General features: G+C 45.7%; 1 protein-coding gene across 1 annotated transcript in view; it reads right to left on the reverse strand.

The window, feature by feature from the left end:
• Positions 1-1,545: 1,545 nt before the first annotated feature.
• ESR1 (estrogen receptor 1) overlaps positions 1,546-18,900 on the reverse strand; it is a 233,883-nt gene continuing 216,528 nt past the window's right edge. Inside the window, exons 8-9 of the mRNA XM_031456560.2 lie at positions 6,260-6,443; positions 1,546-2,204 (exon numbers count right to left, since the gene is read on the reverse strand). Of these exons, the coding sequence (XP_031312420.2) occupies positions 1,970-2,204; positions 6,260-6,443 (419 nt within the window). The 3' untranslated portion in view covers positions 1,546-1,969. The remainder of the gene's footprint in view (positions 2,205-6,259; positions 6,444-18,900) is intronic.

The raw sequence follows: 18,900 nt of genomic DNA on the forward strand, positions 1-18,900 counted from the left end.
AAATATATATATTATACTATACAAGGTGCTTCTTAAACAAAAACAAAAACAAAAAGAATTATGTTCTAAACATTCTTACTGCGGATACACAAAATTGCCCCCAAATTTCGATGCACTTGTGAAAAAAAATCTTTTTTTTCTGGCCCTCCCAGTTTCCCAGTCCTTTGGTGACCATGTACTGGGGAGTCAGAAATGAGTGAAATCCACTTTTGGAGCAGGCAACCCAAGAGGAGCCTGAGAAGCTTGACTGGGTTGTTGGCTAACACCTTGCCTCTCAGTGGGGCTCGAGTTACAGACAATGTGGTCACCAGAGAAGCCAATCTTCCCTTTGAGCTGAGAAGGGGAAACAACTCATCACGGCTCTAGAGAAGCAGATGGTCAGGGAGGCTGCCCTGTGGCGGGAGCGAGCCTTTCATGTTTCGCCGGCAGGTCAGAGTCCTCTGGTCCAACTCCGGTCTCCCCCTCTTGGCTTACGAAGTTTAATGAAATCTGCTTTGGGGGAAGTTTGGGGTTTTTTTCCTTTTCTTTTTTTTACCCTCCCCTCAAGGCCAAAACCTGCTTTCTGGATGGACTCTAAACAGTCTGGTCTGGGCAGGTGTGGTCCGCCCAGGCCCCAGGCAGCCTGAGTAGGAAATACTCCCATCCCGGCCCTCCTTTCCCGCTCAGAGTGTGCTTCCAATCAGGGCCACTCGGAAAAATGCGGATGAGGAGGACTGCCCCACGGCCCCCAGGGCAGCCCCACGGTGCGGTGTGGGGTCTGCCAGGACCGCTCCTAGGTGCCTGCCGTCTGTGCAGGGCCACCCTGAACACTTTTCTCCAGTTTCAGCCCTGTTTTCTCTTTGGTCTCTAGTATCTGCAATAACCATGCACATTTACTATTTAGCCCAGTTTCCCCAGGGTAGAAGTGTCACCAGGGTGCCACTCATTTAAACTGCCCTTGGTCATGGGCTGGGCACCACATCTGACTAATTCACCTTCTGTGCAACTTACACACTGGGAAGATCTGAGTAGAGCGCCCTCTGCTGATAAGTGTGAGATCACACCGGAACAGGTCATGAAGCCCATTTACTGCAGCAAGTCCTGGGGGAGAGGGCTCTCTTTTATAAAATGAAAACAAACACAAAAGACAAGAATTTATCACTCCCAAGGAAACTGGTACAAGGGGAGGCGGCTTAACTGGGATCAACGTGCTGTTTTCTATGGGCCCATGGGAAGCAAGAATTAGCTGGAACCCATGACCTGTACATAGTGCTCTCAAAAGCCAACAGTATAGCATTCAGCAACTCTGAAGGTGCAGTGTATTAAGCTGGCAAAGTCTTGACAACTAGGGGATCTTCCTTCCCTGTGTGCATCTTGTATTCCTATAGGGAAAATGGGTAGACAATCACCAGATATTTTGCTACAGCCATGCAACAGAGCAAAAGCTTTTAGATATTACTTTAATAAGATGATATGTTACTATAGGAATACAAGAGGATGTTGTAATGAACCCTGGACCTAGCTTTCTCCAAGTCAGTAATTAAAGGAGCCACTTTCAATTCTTTCCTGTGGCTTATTCTTAGATCCATTTAAAAAAAAAAAAGTGCTTCGCATTCATCGAGGTGAAATGTCCACTCTCCAGGCGTGTGGGTCACAAATAGCTAAAGTGCACAATCGTCTGAGCCCAGCAAGTAGACTGAACTCAGTCAGGAAACGCTAAGGGAATCCTCATGCCGAGTAACATAGCAAAGGGAGACAGAGAACTGTTACAGAGAAATTAGCCCTGGAATCCCTTTGGCTGTTCCCAAAAGAAGTTGTGCCACGAAGAACTGAGCAAGCAAACGATTGGCCACCCATAGGAGAAAGCCAGCGGTGGACGCATGCCAGAGTGTGTGTAGCGGCAGAATTCGGCTCTAGTGATGCATGAAGTGGGTAAAGTGCAACAGGGATTCTCAGGACCTTGGAGGCGACGGTGAGTGGGTGGGGGCTCTCACATGGTAGTGGGGAAATTCTCTGCTTCCCCGCTGACATAATACATTTGCAAGGAATGCGATGAAGTTGAGCCCGAGGTGGCCAGCGGGCTCTGGTTCAGGTCCTCTGGGGGTGTGCTCCCGAGATTGGAGGGGGCATGCAGGCGGTGGGCATCCAGCATCTCCAGCAGCAGGTCGTAGAGGGGCACCACGTTCTTGCACTTCATGTTGTATAGATGCTCCATGCCTTTGTTACTGCGGGTGGAGAGACACAGACAGGGCGGCTTTAGACCCTCCTGAGCCCCAGGACTGCTGAGACTCCTGGGAAGGGCAAGGGAGAAAAACTCTGGAGACAATTAACGCCAGTCTTTCTTCCTATTTCAGGAGACATTTGCAGATTTGCTAGGCAGGTGACTTTCTTCCTCTCTTATCACCATTGTGGCTAAAAAGACAGTAGATGAGCTATACCGCCAGGTAGGAGGGAGCCTTTTCAATGCCTAAATCAGTTCAAGAGGTTGCCTTGCTTAAAACTTTCCAGTTGCTTCCCATTTAACTCAGACTGAAATCTAAATTGTTGTCCGTGCTCTACAAGGTCCAACCGACGTGGCGTCCACCCACCCCTCCAAGCTCGTCCTGCTGCCCTCCCCGACCCTCTCTATCCAGCCACACTAGTTTTCCTGCTGCCCCTAAAGGAAGTGAGCTCTTTACTTCCAGACTCAGGGTGTCTGCACTTGCTGCTCCCCCTACATAGATGCACTTCCCTCCAATCTTCGAATGCCACCCCGCCGGAAAGGCCTTCCACTACCCCAGTGGCAGTGGCTCCAGCCCCCGCCGCTTCAGCCGTCCTCTGTCACATTACTCTGCTTTCCCCCCAGCGCTTACGACAACCTGCAGTTCTGTGTGTGTGTGTGTGTGTGTGTGTGTGTTTGTGTGTGTGTGTACGTATGCATGCGTGTACGTTTATTCTTGGCCCCAATCACGTGCACGCATGCACGCACAGACACACAGTCAACACACACCCCGACACACACAGTGCAGGTTCTGTGAGGGGCAGCAATTCGTCCATCCTGTCAGCCCAGAACAGTGGCAAGAACATGGCAAATGCTCAGAAAATACGGGCTCGAGGTACACAGGAAATGTAAGCAAAGGTGTTTCTCCTTTTCACACTCCTCCACCAGCTACTGCTTTGCTCATTCGCCACCATGCCACCACCAGGGGACAAAAAAACCTGTCATCTAACTCGAAATTTCTTTTTAAAAAAATTGTGTATCATGAGTAGGCAGACAAGAGCATGTCCTAAAAAACACTTGCGTTTTTAAGTACGGAAAACGTTAGCACACGTTGGAGATGTGCCATGAAAACACAGCATCAAAGTGATTCGTGTTGTGTATAACACAGCCACCTAAATTACATTTCTAAGTGGTGTTTTGGTCTTTTTTTGTTTCTGTTTTCATTTAAAATGCTGTTAAAGTTAAATGCCCCCTGGATCTGACACCGTCTTCCTCTTGCAACCTAATGAATCACATTTACTATCAGATGAAATCTGGTGTTAAATGCTCTGAATAACAACATATGGCCGAGGCCAAGCTTAACACAACAGAGTTCTGTGATTTCAACTGGCTGAAACGAGACACCACAATATTGTGTGTGTGTGAGCACGCACACGGAGGTGGGGGGAGAAGGGGAGAGACAGAGAGAGCGAGCGCACACGTGAGCGACAGCGACAGCTCAAAGCTTGCAACAGCTCTTTGCACAATGCAGACAGGAACTGAAGAGAGCTCTCCATTGCTACCCTCGGCCACACGTTGCTAGCAAGGCCTGTATATTCAATGCAGATATATTTGGTATTAGCTAATTAGTCTTGCCAATGCTGACAGTTAATGGATTAGGAAATTCAGCAATTCCAACCAACAAATAAAAACCTTCCTCTGTGACACATGGTTTCTACATCAGTGAACTTCTGAGCTTGGAGTCCAAGCTAATACATTTTCTTCAAGGGGAAGGTTACTCTCTTGGCCAGGCAATTACGTAGATGATTATGTTATTCTGATCCACCCTCCTCTTCTCTCTGGGTAATATTCATCAAAAGAAACAGATGGGAAGGGACTGAAAATGTGTACTCTGAATGCAGTCATCTACTTGACCTGGCCGTTGTGAGTCCTTCATCTGTGACACAGGGATTCCTGGGGACTCCCTGAGAACACAGACTACAAGCACTGTCTCCCAAACTTTGCCAAGTGGAAGCCATCATTTGCGAATATCAAATTTATAGTGTAGGGGAAATCCTCAAGTAATGAGTTCGTTCATTCATTAATTTGTTTATTTACTAGTTCACTCGGTGATAACGTGAATACATGGGCTGTGTAAGACTTCATATGTAGCAGTGGGGGGGAGGGGATACAAAGAAGGAAAGATACATTTATTTTCTCGAAAAGCTAACAATTCGCTAAGTTCTCTCCAGAAAAGGAGGCACTTCGGACTTTGCTGCGATGAACTTCTTGCTATGTGAGTCATAGTCTCAAGGCCCCTAAAAGTTTGAAGGCCCCTTAAAAATTAATCCAACTCTTTCCAGACACCTTGGTCCTTCCCTTGTAGCCACTAAGACAAGGATTCTCTTTTTCATTCATAGGGTCCTGGTCACATTACAGACTTCATCACTCAGGGACATTATCACTTCACCGCATTGTTGTGGCCCTTCTAGAGTAAAGAACCTACCACTTTCTTCGTCTATTCCCTGCAAGCAGAGTTCTGTTCATGGGAATGGTGCCACTGAGCCTCTGGCCGGCCATGTCACATGAGTGTTTAGCATGGAAATGAGGCCACTCTCACTTTCTGGCACAGAAAGGCTGTTTCCTCTGCTAATGTCCTTCCTTACCTCCTATGGAAAATATCTATTGAGTAGTTACTATGTGCCAAGCCGTCTGCTAGGTGGTCCCGGGTGCACAGAGTAAGCAAGACGGATTGTGATAGCTGCCTCACTGAGTTAACAGTGAATGCCACTGAAAGTGAATAAATGGGCAGTCACGAGCAGGAAGAGCAGGCTGTGAACCCCACCTGGGTGTTAAGGGTCAGGGGATGCTTCCTGCGGGGAGTGATATCTAGGCTACGACAGGTGAGCTGACCGCTCAGAGAGATTTCCCCTCTGTGCCGTGTGTCCCTGCTCCTTGACTTTGGGCTTTACCACATGACTTGCTCGGCCAATGAAATGTCTGTGGACATGACTTGGCGAAAAGATTCAAAAGCACTTCCCCAAACAGACTCGCTTTCCTGCGCTTCTGCCACCAACGTGAGAAGAACACGTATGACTCTCCGGTGGGTACACGGAGGATAAGAGGCACTCGGGGTGGTCACCTGGCCCACCTGCAGGCCTGCAGCTTGAAGCAGAGTCCCCAGCTGTGCCCAGCTTCAGGCAGCTGCCCCACAGGGGTGTGAGCGAGCCCAGAGGAGATAAACACCTGCACAGCCCAACTGTGGCCTGAAAGAGGCCCTCCCTCCCCGGCCCCAACTTGAAACAGTTGCTTCTGGCCAGGGCCCAGGCTGCCAGGAAGTCCTAGATAGTTAAGTGGGGCTAGATTGTAAGAAGTAACTTAAGCCAAATAAAGGGGTTTACACTTTCCTCTTAAAGCCACGGGAAGCCGTTTCAAGGTCTGCAGTAGGAAAGCAGCGTGGTCAGGTCTGGTGTCAGGGTGATCCCGCCGGCTCTGCTGTGCAGAATGGATTAGAAGGATCTAGACTGAAGACAGGGAGACGCGTAGGGCAGCCAGTGCAGAAATCCAGGAGGACTTGATGGTGGCCTGGACCCCGGTAATGGCGGTGGGGGTGTCAGGAATGGACTGTGAGGGACGGAGGTGTCAACATTGGGGCATTTGGACCCAGAGTCTCTCATTTAGAGTCTCCACTTGTAAGTCGGGAGAGAATGTACGACGCAGGAACAAAGGTGATGTGCCCAGTGCCTTCCGAGCACGAGTGTGCTCCCTTGATTGGGTGGGACAACGTGAGCAACCAAACATGACCCTGCTTCTTTTCCCCTGCCCTGCATACTGCATACTCTTCCTTGTATGATCTTGCGCATGCTCTGAACTGAGCGTAACCATCCCTTCCTCTCTGAAGCCTTCTCTGACACCTGCCCATACCCCAGACAGATCTACTGCCTCCCTCAACGGTCCTCCCACGTCATTTATGTTTATTACGTGCCCGGAACTATCCCAAGTGTGGGAGCTGTACTCAGGCATCCGCCCTTCCTGGGCCAGCTGTAACACATTGGCTGGATCTCTTTACGTCTCCGCCATGGGAAACCGAGGATGCCTCACCTCATGTGTCTGAAGTGGGAGAGGAGAAGGAGGAGCTGGGCCAGGCGCCGGTGCTGCTGCTGCAGACTGAGGCCCGCCTTGGCCATCAGATGGATCAAGGTGTCTATGATCTTGTCCAGGACATGGTGGATGTGGTCCTTCTCTTCTAGAGACTTCAGGGTGCTGGACAGAAATGTGTACACTCCTGAAAGTGCAGAGAGAGAGTGAGAGAGAAAGAGAAACGCAAAGAGGATGACGTCCAGGAGACTGGGAATATGCATGGGATGGAATACTGGGCTGGTGCCTCCCTCCAGCCCCCCTGCCCCACGCCCTGCACAGCAATGGGGGAGTTCAGGACCTGTCTGGTCCAAGCAACTATGCAAAATTCTGAGACCACGTGTCTGAGAAACTCATGTAGCCGCCTGTGTGTGAGCCAGTTTCCAGGATCTGTCATCATTATTTCCTGGAAAGCCACCGCTCGCCTTGGGGCCATAATGCTTACACCAGCCACCTCTCCTCTGACAAGCCTGCCACCTACACTAACTGTCCCGTTAACGCTGATGACAACTCCATAAGGGAGGCATTATTGTGCCTTTTCACACGAAGAAACTGAAGGTCAGAGAACTGCATTAACCTGCTGAGATAACTGGAGGGGACGAAGCAGACTGAGAACAAGCCCGCGGGCTGACTCCACATCTGGTCTTTATAATGGAGACTCTCAGGAGACGAGTGATGCTCTCAGCGAGGTGCAGAGACAGTCCAAGTGATCTGCTAAGCGACTGACAGGTAATTCTTCCAGGCAGGATTTAATTTGCTGTTACATTTCGGGTCAGGCTTGGGGCCTTCATACTTTTCACCCTCAGCTGAAAGGCTGAGGATGGGCAGGTAGGCAGGACCATGGGAACTGCTATTTTTCATGGCCTGGCATGTGTTTTTTTTTTCCTTTCTTCTGGTAATAAATCCTGCTTCAGGGCCACAGGTAAACTCAGGACCAAAACTAGACAATCAGGTCACTCTATTCTTTTGGGTACGATTAGCCCTGAGCTAGACAGCTTTTTCTGGGCTTGTATATGGAAGTTGTGAGACAGAAATTCTTCTCTCTAGGGTCGAGGCACTGGGACAATGAGAATATGGGGCTTTTATGTGCCATCTTCCCAGTACGTGGAGCTCCCACCTACAGAATGGAGCCAAACAACAACCAGCAGAGGTGATGGTGACATCGGGGGAGGGGCAGCAGGGGAGGGGAGAGATCCTGGCTCCAGTCACAAGGCACCTGGCTCCTTTTTCATCTGACCTTAGAGCTCCCATATCGCCTTTGTAACACATCAACCCACGCATCCCCTTTTCGCTTAACATAGTGTGAGTTGGATTTCTGTTACTTGCAACTGAAAGAATCCTGACTAAGTTGTGAGCTCAGCCCAAGGACCAGAGGAAGGTGAGTGAGAAAGAGGTGAGAAGTACTGAGAGCAAAAGGAGGGCTGGATGGAGCAGTCTTGTCTTGGGACCACAAGGATGGATATTCTACCAAGTAAACACTGCAGAATCAGCTCACCCCGCCCAAGGACACCATCCTGCAGGGAGCAGGTGACACGGTCTTTTTCTCAGGATCTCCATCTACTTAGCAACATTTTTTTGGTCTCACTAGCCCACTGGCCCTCCCATAAATATATTTCTCTCCTCCCCTCCCCCTTTCCTCACTGGTGTTTTCAAATTAAAGCCTCCCCAGTGCACCAATCCGTGACTTTGTACTGGTAATGGAGTGGCGAGTTACCGCTCACACGGCAGCCTGTAGGTTGGGAATGGGGGAGACACCCACATGGAGGAACTCATAGTAAACAGAGTTGTAAAAGCTCAGAACGGAAAATGGTTAATAGTTCAAATACAACAACAACAAAATCAGAATGGTCAGGATCTTGGCTTACAGACCGCTGAAGAGAATAATGTAGCTTTTGCTACCCAGTGGCGCTTTGATCCAAAACACATGGAGCCCAGAGTGAGTACGCAGGGGACAAGCAGCAGGATAAGAAAGAAGTTGCTGGGTTACTTACATTCCATGTGGTGGGCTTCTGATAGAGAAAGAATGTATCCATTAGGAAAATGGGCCAATGTGCAGTGGCCTTGGGGTTGGCCTGGAGGTAACGGATGGCAGGGGAGGTTGAGGGGCGGGGGCAGCCCGTGCGGGGCCCCTCCTGCCTCTCACCGCCCTCAGCGTCATCACACACATTCCAGCCTCGTGTCCCCAGAGGCTTTGCGTCTGGCTGGCTATCCTGGGAAGCTGCCCAGGCCACAGAGTGGAGTTAATCCAACTTGGATGATGCATTTTCTACCAATTTCCTTTTTTGTTACCACCCAGGATGCTGGCCTCATTCACCAATAATCCCATTCTTGTCCAAGGAAACCACAGAACTGAGGAGCACAGAGCTTCGATGTCCCTGCTTGGGAAGGTGACACTCGGGCCACACCTGCTCCTTCTGCTGGTGTGCACGGGGCTGGAGCACACGGCGCAGAACCGCGGACGACCTCGGGGCCGGCGCTGCACGGTGCCCTTTCCGGGGCGGGTAAGGGCCTTGGCATTCAGACTCTGGGGAGAGCAGTTTTCTCTTGGGCGGCTGGTTCCCCATCCTCGATGTGCCCGTCTGCACCGACTCCTCCCTTCCACATGCTCTCATTGAGAACCTACTGTGTGCGTGCACTGTGTTACGAGATGGGGGTTCCAAGCCTTATTTTCTTTTAAGTGTTCATGTTTTCAGAGCAGAGGTTGCCTGGGGAAAAAGGATTTTCTTACTACCGACTCTCAGGATGCCGGCCATTTGCAGAATAAGCCTGTTTCTCTAGTCCTGTTTTGGCACAGATACAGCTTATCATCTCATCCTTGTCAGCAGGCACTTCCTAGCTGTGCAAATATACTTAGAAATAAAAATAAAGGCCTGTTGAAATGCCAATAATTGATAACAGCAGCCATCATCCTTTTGGGCTTTTCTGGCAAAACGTGGTCCAAGTTTGCTGCTTATGGTCCCCCAGGGGTCGGTTTGAGAGAAACAACAGAAATCTGAATTCCCAGAATGCTTCAGGTGCTCTGGCAAGAGCAAAACAGGGCTTCTGGTAATTTCCATATCCCAGGTGGTCTCTGCCACCCTGGACAGCTGCGCCACTGTTGCCAGCAGTGCAGAGCTGGTGATCAGACAGTGAGGGCCTTCAGAAATAGTCTTACAACAAGGCAGGCTTTTGCAACTCTCCAGGCAGCTCCAAATCCCAAAGATGGAAAAAAACAATCTGTATGTCATTATCCACTCTCGAAGTGTTGGCAGATCTGAGCTGCCATGGATCCCGAATCTTGCAGCCCACGTTGGGAGTTTTAGGGAGAGTCTGCGGAGAACCTGGTGGTGGAAGAGCACGGGTAGCGGAACCATGTGGCCTCCCCGAGATGGGAGAGCTCAGGGCAGCCTCTCCCCATCCCCTGCTCTCACGGACTCTTGGTTCTGCTCCCCTTCTTTCTCCTTCTCTGCTTGGACACTCTCTCTCCTCCTTCCTCCTTTTTGCTCTCCATCCCCCAGGAACACCCTCTCCACCCCTCATCACGTGTCCAGATGATGGAGTCTTTCGGAAGCTGGGAGAACGCAGGCATGGACAGCATGGTGCCCATGTGCCCAGGACTGACCAGAGTGGAGTGCCAGCACGACGGGGGGTCCTGTGTGCCCTGCTACTGGCCTCCAGTGGGGGGCACATGTCCCTGCCCCCGGAGAAGTGAGGTCTGGCTCACCAGATGCTTAAGGACAAATACTTCAAGCAAGGCCACATTGTTGTTGTTTTTTTTAATTTCTTTTCCAGAAGGAAGAATGTGACAGTGGACCCTGGGAGAGTTCTTCAGTCTATAAGCAGGTTGACCAAAAAGGCAAAGGGAATAATGACTCGAAGGAAAAAGATAGTGGAGAAGACTCCTTCAAACCATTGCTGTCAGTGGTCTAAGCCAGAAAGCTGCCCTTCAGCTGGAATAAAAAGGGCTCTCTCTCTCTCTCTTTTTTTTTCCTTTGATCCAGGTCATGGAGGACCCAAGGATTGATCAGCAGATCAGCCTTTTAAGTTTGCTGCTGAGAATGGTTTCCACAACCAAACAGCGTGTTTGCTCATAACTGCCTTCGAGGCTGATGGTTACAAGAGCACCTCCACGCTGGTTTTAGACTTCACCTCTGACCGCTGTTCCTCCTCCTCGTTCTGCTGTTCCTCGTGGGGTTTGGGACAGCTCACAGTTGCTGAAGCCACTTTGTGGTCATGGATATGCTGGATGTCCTGCAGCGTATGGGACAGTCCCAAACAACGAAGGATTTTTAAAACTTGAATATCCTACTGAACTAATCCTATTACAAATAAAAAACTGTTGTGACAAGTTTTGAAAAGCTTTTGCAAGGCTGTTCCCAAAAGGTCCGGTGTGCAAGTTGGCTATAGACAGGGAAGCTTAGATAGAATGCATTTCCTCCAAATTATCAAGTAATTTATTCAATATTTAAACCAGTGCAACATTTTACTTTAAATTAAATGTTTACATTTAAATTGAATTCTATCTGTCAGTTGCATGTATTATATAAGACTTCCAGCCACACACCTAGTTGAAACGATTTCCATGCAGTTGTATAGGTATCACAAAACAACACAGCTGGGTTGCAAATATATAGAAGAGATGTAAGACTCTTCAAAACAAAATAAGAATCAACTACTATGAAACCGTGGACATCAATGAAATACTGTGTTACTGCCTCTCTGTGTTTTTTGTAGCACAATAAGAAATCCGTGTTGCGAAAAGTACATATTAACGTTACTCTGAGGTTCTTGTCTTTCTGTCTTACACTGACATCATGTCCAGAGGGTCCCTCTGCACTTCTCCATCACCTTTTATATGGATTCCTGTTTCTTCTTCCAACCCACCATCTCTTTCTCTTTATTTATCCAAAGGATAGGGTCTCCTAGGTCTTCTTAGGTGCTCGAGATCGACCATTTGACTTGAATGTAGTGGACTAGTAAAGTAAGATATATATTTCTGTTCACTCCGACATTTCCTCACTCTGTACTGTAACAAAGTGAATTACTTTGGCAAGGCATTTATAACAGAGATCAGCTCATTTGCACAGTTATCTTACTTTCTCAATTTTTTTAATTCACATCTTTTGTTTTCACAGTCTTTGCTTTTTCTTGTCACATTATCATTAAATCAATTTAATTTCTCTCTTCTTATCATACAGAGATAGGTTTTGGTCAGATTTTAGTTTTCTTATTCAGGTTTCCAGCTCTACGTCTGCTTTTCCATATGCTTGTATTTCTTGTACAAAAAGGCTTCTGATCACTTTATATTGAAACATTCATTATAAATACACATAATAAGCGTTTTACTACTTTATTGTGTTTTCACCTGTAGTCAGGTCTGGGTATCTGCCTGGAAAGACGTATCATTTTCTTTTAAACTGGTTTAATATTATTTCTCCTTTATATGACAGTTAGGAAATTATATTCATTTCTAAAAAGCTGTGTATCAATAAACTATTACCAACTATGATTTACTTATTGCATTTCATTTCAAGAGAGTCAAAGGGATATGCATGCTTTATTAGACTGGTATTATCTGCTGGCAATTCTAAGAGATTTTTCTCCAAGGTTTGTGATTCCCAAACATGCCTCTCAGAATTTTCTGTGGCATTTTCCAAAATGCAGCTGCTGAGTTTCCACCCAAATCTGCTGACTAGAAACTGAGGGTGGAGCTCTTGTGTTTCTTAAAAACTCTCCGCTGATGAGCGTGACGCACAGCTGGGATTAAGGGTCGCATGATGACCATGATTTCTTCATGTGTGGCCACGAAAATGTAAGGTCTTGAAAATACGGACTGTATGTTTTGTGAAAAATGCCTGACTGTGATGCTGACACTACTTTGAGAATATCTTCTCCCTGCAGTTCCTTGCCATGTTGTGGTCCTCCTCGATGCTTTCCCCTTTCTGGCTGGGCTGGTTAGGATGGAGATAACTCTTCGGATGACCATGGAAGCCACCCAGTTAATTTTTTAACTCAGGTCAGCCTGAGTCCCCGACTGACCCACGGAAGAAGGCTCTCACACTAACCTCTTCAAGCACCCCGCACTGGTAAGTGAACAAGGAACATACACCTCCATGTATTCGAGCCAGTATACATTTGGAGCCTATTTGTTATTGCTGTCCTACCCTAATGCAAGAGAAGTATTTTATGACGTACTGATGTCGTCTGGCTTCTAAGGGGTTGTCATACAAGGCCATGCAGCTGCTGCGTGTCAGCTGGGACGCTCACCACCTTCTAAGAGGTGCACCAGGCTATGAGGAAGCCAAGACTGCGTGGAAAGACCATAGATAAGCATCCTGGTTGATAACTCCAGCTGATGTCCCAGCCAACAGCCAGCATCAGTTGCCAGCCTGTGAATAAAGACACCCGGGGATGTCTCTAGCCCATGACTGTCGAATTCCTCCCAGTTGATAAACCTCACCATCTGAGGCCCCAGACATGGCGGAGAGGAAATAATCCATGTGTCCTAACCAAGTCCACGAGCAACAGAACACAAACCTTTTTCTTTTCTTTTTTGAGTCATTAAGTTTTGGGGCGATTTATTATCCAGCAGCAGTAAGCAGAACACACTTGGGTATTTGTGCCAGAAATTTAGGGAGCAAAAATGACCCAGAACAGGCAAATTGGAGACTAAGTTCCTGATCTGGTCCATCAGGAGATGAAATAGCATTTGAATACTTCCTGCTCTACATTATGAACCTACTGCCTCTCAGTGCCTTGGCCCCGAACTGACCCTCACTCTCGTCAGAAGAACAGTAAGGGCTTGAGCTCATCCTATCAGACACCCTGCATGGTTCATAGTTTCCACAGAAGGCCTTTGCCCATGAGGTTATCCTTCAGATTATCCCTAAGATTATCAGAATATGTGGTTCTTCCACTATCTGGCACTCCAAATATCTGCACTCTCATTTCTCATCAGAGAATAAAACATGTGAATTCGCAGTCCTAATCAAATGCTGGTTATGAGAAATAGATTTTGTAGAGATTTGCTTAAAGGAGAGTTTTTATGTTGAACAACTTGTCTACTTTATTTTATTTTTTATTAAAAGCCTGTAAACCTTATAATGGAATGTGTTCTGTTTGCTTTGGCCAAGCAAAGGAAATTTAGCACCAAATTAATGGCCCACCCCCAAGAGCTGTACAGCTGGACTACTGTGTGCTAATCTGACTCCTGGATTTATTCTTTTCTTCACACTATTGTCCCTTTTTTTCAGATTGTGTCCATTGCTGCTCTGCTCCTTTCGTATTACTTGAAATTTAGTAAGCCATTTCAAATCCTCCATGGAATAGGCGATAGATAGATAAATAAAATAATGAACAAGACATCCGTCCCTCCTCTGCCAAATTAATAAATAATGTTAATGTGAATACAGATGTTTATAAAACATCATTAAACATTCATCTGACTTAACTGCAAACCCAGAAAAATTACATATGATCTAAGAATATATAGTTGGATGAGGCGCCCACGTTCACCCTGAATTGAACAGCACTGTTTAAATGCGCTGTGGGGATCAGCACTGGCCACTGTGAGGACCACACCTTCTTGGTTCAGGATTGCATGTTTATCTCCAGAGCCACAGAGATTCAGATATATTTTTTCCCCTTTTTCCTAGATAGAGAAATGAAAGGGTGAAATGGCTGATAGTTCTCACTGATTATTTTGAAAAAGATAATTAGCGTCCAAAATTACTATTTCAGAGAGATAAGTGGACATGCAGATGATACCTATTCTTTACATATCTCAGTTTCATCATTTCAAGTGAGCGCTACAGTAGATGAAAATTGTGTTGAAAAAGTGTCACATGACCATGCTGTGTTTATCTTGTTTCTCCTTAATATAGCCTTGTGAAAGGACACATTACATTGCAAACAAGAGACAGAGAATTCCCGAATTAGGGATTTGATTGAAGTTCAGTGGTTTTCAAACTACTTTGAAAACCGAAAGCCCCCTTAAAAAAGTGAACCTCATATGGAAGCCTCACATATAAATGGGGTGATGTCAAACTTCTCTGATTAAAGCTGGAGTGGGGAGGAGACTGGAGCCTGTTCACGCAGCTTCTCCCTCTCTGCCTCACATCCCCATCCTCTGGTGACCAGAGGCTCCTTCTAAAACACGAGGCTCTAGCAGAAGGTTTAAAACCCACTGATCTTAAGAAAATGAGAAGACAAGCCACAGACTAGGGGAAAATATTTGCAAAGGACACATCTGATAAAGGACTCTTATGCAAATAAACAAAGAACACTTAAAACTCAACAATAAGAAAACCAACAACCCAATTAAAAAATGGGCAAAGGACCTGAACAGACACCTTACCAAAGAAGATACACAAAAGGAAAATAAGCATATGAAAAGATGCTTCACATCACACATCGTTAGAGAATTGCAAATTAGAGCAACAGTGAGATTTCAACACACACCTGTTAGAATGGCCAAAATCTAGAACACTGATAACAGCAAGTGTTGGCAAGGATGTGGAGCTACAAAAACTCATTGCTAGTAGAAATGAAAAATGGTACAGCCACTTTGGAAGACAGTTTAGGAGATTTTTACAAAATTAAACATACTCTTACCATATAAGCCAACAATCATGCTCCTTGGTATTTACCCAAATAAGTTGAACACTTACATTCACACAGAAACCTGCACACAGATGGTAAAGCACCATTATTCCTAACTGCTGAGACTTGGAGGCAAGATGTCCTACAATAGGTGAATGGATAAATAAACTGTGATACATCCAGACAGTGGAATCTTATTCAGAGCTAAAAAGAAATTAGCTATCAAGCCATCAAAAGGCATGGAAGCGGGGGAGGGTATAGCTCAAGTGGTAGAGTGCATGCTTAGCATGCACAAAGTCCTGGGTTCAGTCCCCAGTACCTCCTCTAAAAGTAAATAATAAAACCTAACTACCTCCCCCTGCCAAAAAAAGAAATAATACAATAGTAAATAAATTAATTCAAAAAAGACATGGACGAATCTTAAATTCATATTGTAAGTGAAAGAAGCTAATTTGAAAAGACTATGTAATGTATGACTCTAACTACATGACATTCTAGAAAAGATAAAACTAAAAAGACAGTGAAAAAGATCAGTGGTTTTCAAGGGCCAGGGAGAAAGGTAGGATGAACTGGCAGAGCACTGAGGGTTTTCAGGGCAGAATGTCCTAAATGCACTAAACAGCATACAGAGTGTGCACACACATGGATACGTGTCATTTTACGTTTTTCAAAACCCATAGAATGTACAACACGTGATCCTTAGTGTAAGCTATGAACTTCCAGTGATAACGGTATGTAAACGTTAAGTTCATCAGTTGTAGCAAATGTACCTCTCTGGTGCGGGATTTTGATAGTGGGGGAGGCTGTGCGTTGGGGGAGGAGGTACGTGGGCAATCTCTGTACCTTTCCCTTAGCTTTGTTATAAACCGAAAACTGCTCTAAAAAAATGAAGTCTATAAACAAACAAACAAATAATTTTTAATATAAAAACAAAACAGAAAAAACCCTTACTGATTCACTTTCATTATTTTTCGTGTTGGGAAGCAGAGGCTCCGAGAGGTGAAGGACCTGGGGCCAGTAGACGCTGTTACCAGGAGGGTTTTCAGGCAGAACAGCGAGGCTGGACTTGTCTAAGGTCACCCTGTCGGTAAATAAGTGGCAGAGCTGGAACTGGCACCCAGATACCCCTCACTCCTGGCCCAGGGCTCAATGGCTACACAAAGAATTTCCTCACTTTAAGGTTTGTGAGAAACTAGGAATGACTGCCAACGGCCTCGCCTCCCAAGATATTTGAGAAAACTAATAATTTTCCTGGAATGACTTAGGAGCACTCCAGCTTTTCCAAACAAGGTGCAAGATGGAGTAGAGAAAGGAAGTGGCGCTGGTGGACACAGGCATCTTCTAAAATTCCCTTTAATTAGGACCATTCACCAAAATGTTAGCAATGGTTATTTTTGTGTAGTGAAATTATGATTACATGGGAAATTATTTTTCTTGGTGGTTTTTCCGTGTTTTCCAAGTTCTCTGCCTTGGGCATGAATATGCCTTTCGTAATCTGGTGAAAGAAAAGGCTAATAAAAATACAAAATCAAAGTCCCTTTCATTTCTATTATTTCACAGGCTTTGTCAATGCCTGGACTGCTGAGGGGGAAGCGGAGCTGGCGAGTGGGTGTGCCAGGGAGGACGGAGCTTTCTGCAGGGGTGTTACTTACTAGTATTTTCACAATATTGCCATCATCCCTAAGGCTGTTCACGTTTCTGAGACTCTTCAAGGTTTGCCATTCTGGCAGAAAATGGAGCTGACACATTTGTTACTAAAGCTTCTGAGAATAATTTTCTTAGCTGGAAATTCCTCTGACATGTCATCAGCAACCTGAGCTACATATCTCAGCGCAAAAAAGGATCCGCTTCAAAGACTGGCAAGACATTGTCCCCCAAAGACTGGCAAGTTAAAAAGCAAAGAAAGCGATGCATTAGGTTCTTACTAGAAGGTGCTGAGTGTTTGGCTTTTACTGAATGTGAAGGTTCTATTATCTCTCTCAGAGAGTAACATCTGCTCTACCAAGACTAAGGGCAGATGTTTCACTATCAAGATGAAAATGAATTTTACATTCTGGGCTTAATTCATCACTACTGTTGACGCCAATGTTAATGAGTAAACACACTGCTCCTGCCAGTGCCCCCTCCTGGTAGTTGTGCGTAGCCATCCTTGGAGATGACGACAATTCCTAGCTGAACCGCGGAGCCCAGAGTCTGACTGTGTCCAGTTGCAAGAATCTGGAGACTAGACTGTACCTGATCCTTGGGATCCACGAGTTCAGACATGGCTCTTTTTGAACCAGCAGCTTCGGATCACGAGAGAAGGGCACTGCTAGAGCTGTCGTGAGGTCACATGCAAAGCTGCCCTTCCAAGCTCATTATTGACTAGGACAGGTCATCTCAATCACACAAAGCCCCCGACCCCAGAGCAAACGAAATCACTGGAGAAGCCAGGCTGTCCTTCCTGAGATGAGATTTTAAAAGGAGCTTCATTTCTGGCCATTCAACGTCTTGTCCTTCTTTTTGTGAATATCCCTTATTAAAAACTGTGGTAAAGAGACCAAAGGCAGAAGGTAAGACACCAAATGCCAACCCTTTGTGCATCCTGACTGCTTGGAATAAGAGCAGTTCACCAGCACAGGGTCTGTGCAAGTCATAAAACTTAACAAGGACCTATATAACAAGCACCTACATAGGTAATAGGTAATGAAATAAAACATATTCTCTGAAATGATAATTTGCTGCAAAAAGAGTGAGCTTGGGACGTCTGTAATATGATGTTTTTATATGTCTTGTGTAGAAGTTCCTGACTGGGGGTTTTTCAAAGCGGAGGGTAATAGCTAGGCAGGAGGACGCTGTCTGCTGTCTCTGCCTCTGTCTTCCACGTGGCATGACACGTTACACTTACGTGGAAGTGGAGAAAACTCTCTGGAGCAGTAGCCGATATGTATCAAGAGACGTAATGAAATTTATACCCTTTCACCCAGCAAACCCACTTCGAGAAACATATCCAAAGTAATAATCAAAAGTGGGCAAAGGACTACTACAAGTATGCGAAACAAGTGTTATTAATAATAACAAAAAAAGGGAAATCATTTATGTTTAACAGGATCAGGTTTGTCAAATAAATGGTGTTATATCTTCATACATGATTACAGAAGCCATTTTAAAATCTTATTTTTAAAGAAAGTACACGTGTATCATCCTAACTAAAATGCATAAATATAAAGATGGATATATCCACATACAGTATGAAAGGAAAATCGTTCCTAACACAAATGAAGTGTTAGCCTAAAGCCTAAAGGCATTTTACTGGAAAAGCTAACTTGTATTAACAGGTAGGCACTTGTATGCTCACCATTTCCTGGATCAGGAAAACAGGAACACAAAGGGTCTAAGTAACTTGCCCAAAGTCATACTACTAACAAGTAGCTGAAAGGGGATTTGAACTCGGAACCAGCGTCCCTTGCTCTTCCATGTGGTTGGTTAACCTCAAGTTACTTCCTTAATAATGTATGTTGTAGTCTTAAATTATCTAAATTTAACATAGTATTTTTTTTTGTAATCACAACTTTATTTTTTTTAAAAAACTATCTTTTTATATCTGCCTTTAGCTTCAAACCACGAGGTCCTAGAGGTAGGAACTGCCTTGCTAATCCCTGCTCCTATTATGATTAATGGTTTGACCACGGGGTCACCTTACTGGAGCAGTCCCTAGGGTCCAGGCAGTAGTCCGCATGCCTCACTTTGTGTAAACCAGGATGTAAGAACTAGTACTGTGTCCGATTTTACAGACGAGACAAAAAAACTAGAGGCAACTTTTTATCCCCAGCGCTTAATGCAATGCCTGGAAAAGTTGTAAATCCTCAATAAACAGTGGTTAAGATACACAGAGTAGCTTATAAATCCTTGAATTCATAAGCTCAGTTCAATGAGGGTACTTCTGTCTTACAGAAGAAAGACAAAACCTAAAAAGTAGATATAAAGTGAAAACTCAGAGAGAATAGACCCAAGGCACCCTCCATTGAATCAATGGACCTCAGCAC

This window comes from Camelus dromedarius, chromosome 6 (assembly GCF_036321535.1).
Source record: "Camelus dromedarius isolate mCamDro1 chromosome 6, mCamDro1.pat, whole genome shotgun sequence".
NCBI lineage: Eukaryota > Metazoa > Chordata > Mammalia > Artiodactyla > Camelidae > Camelus > Camelus dromedarius.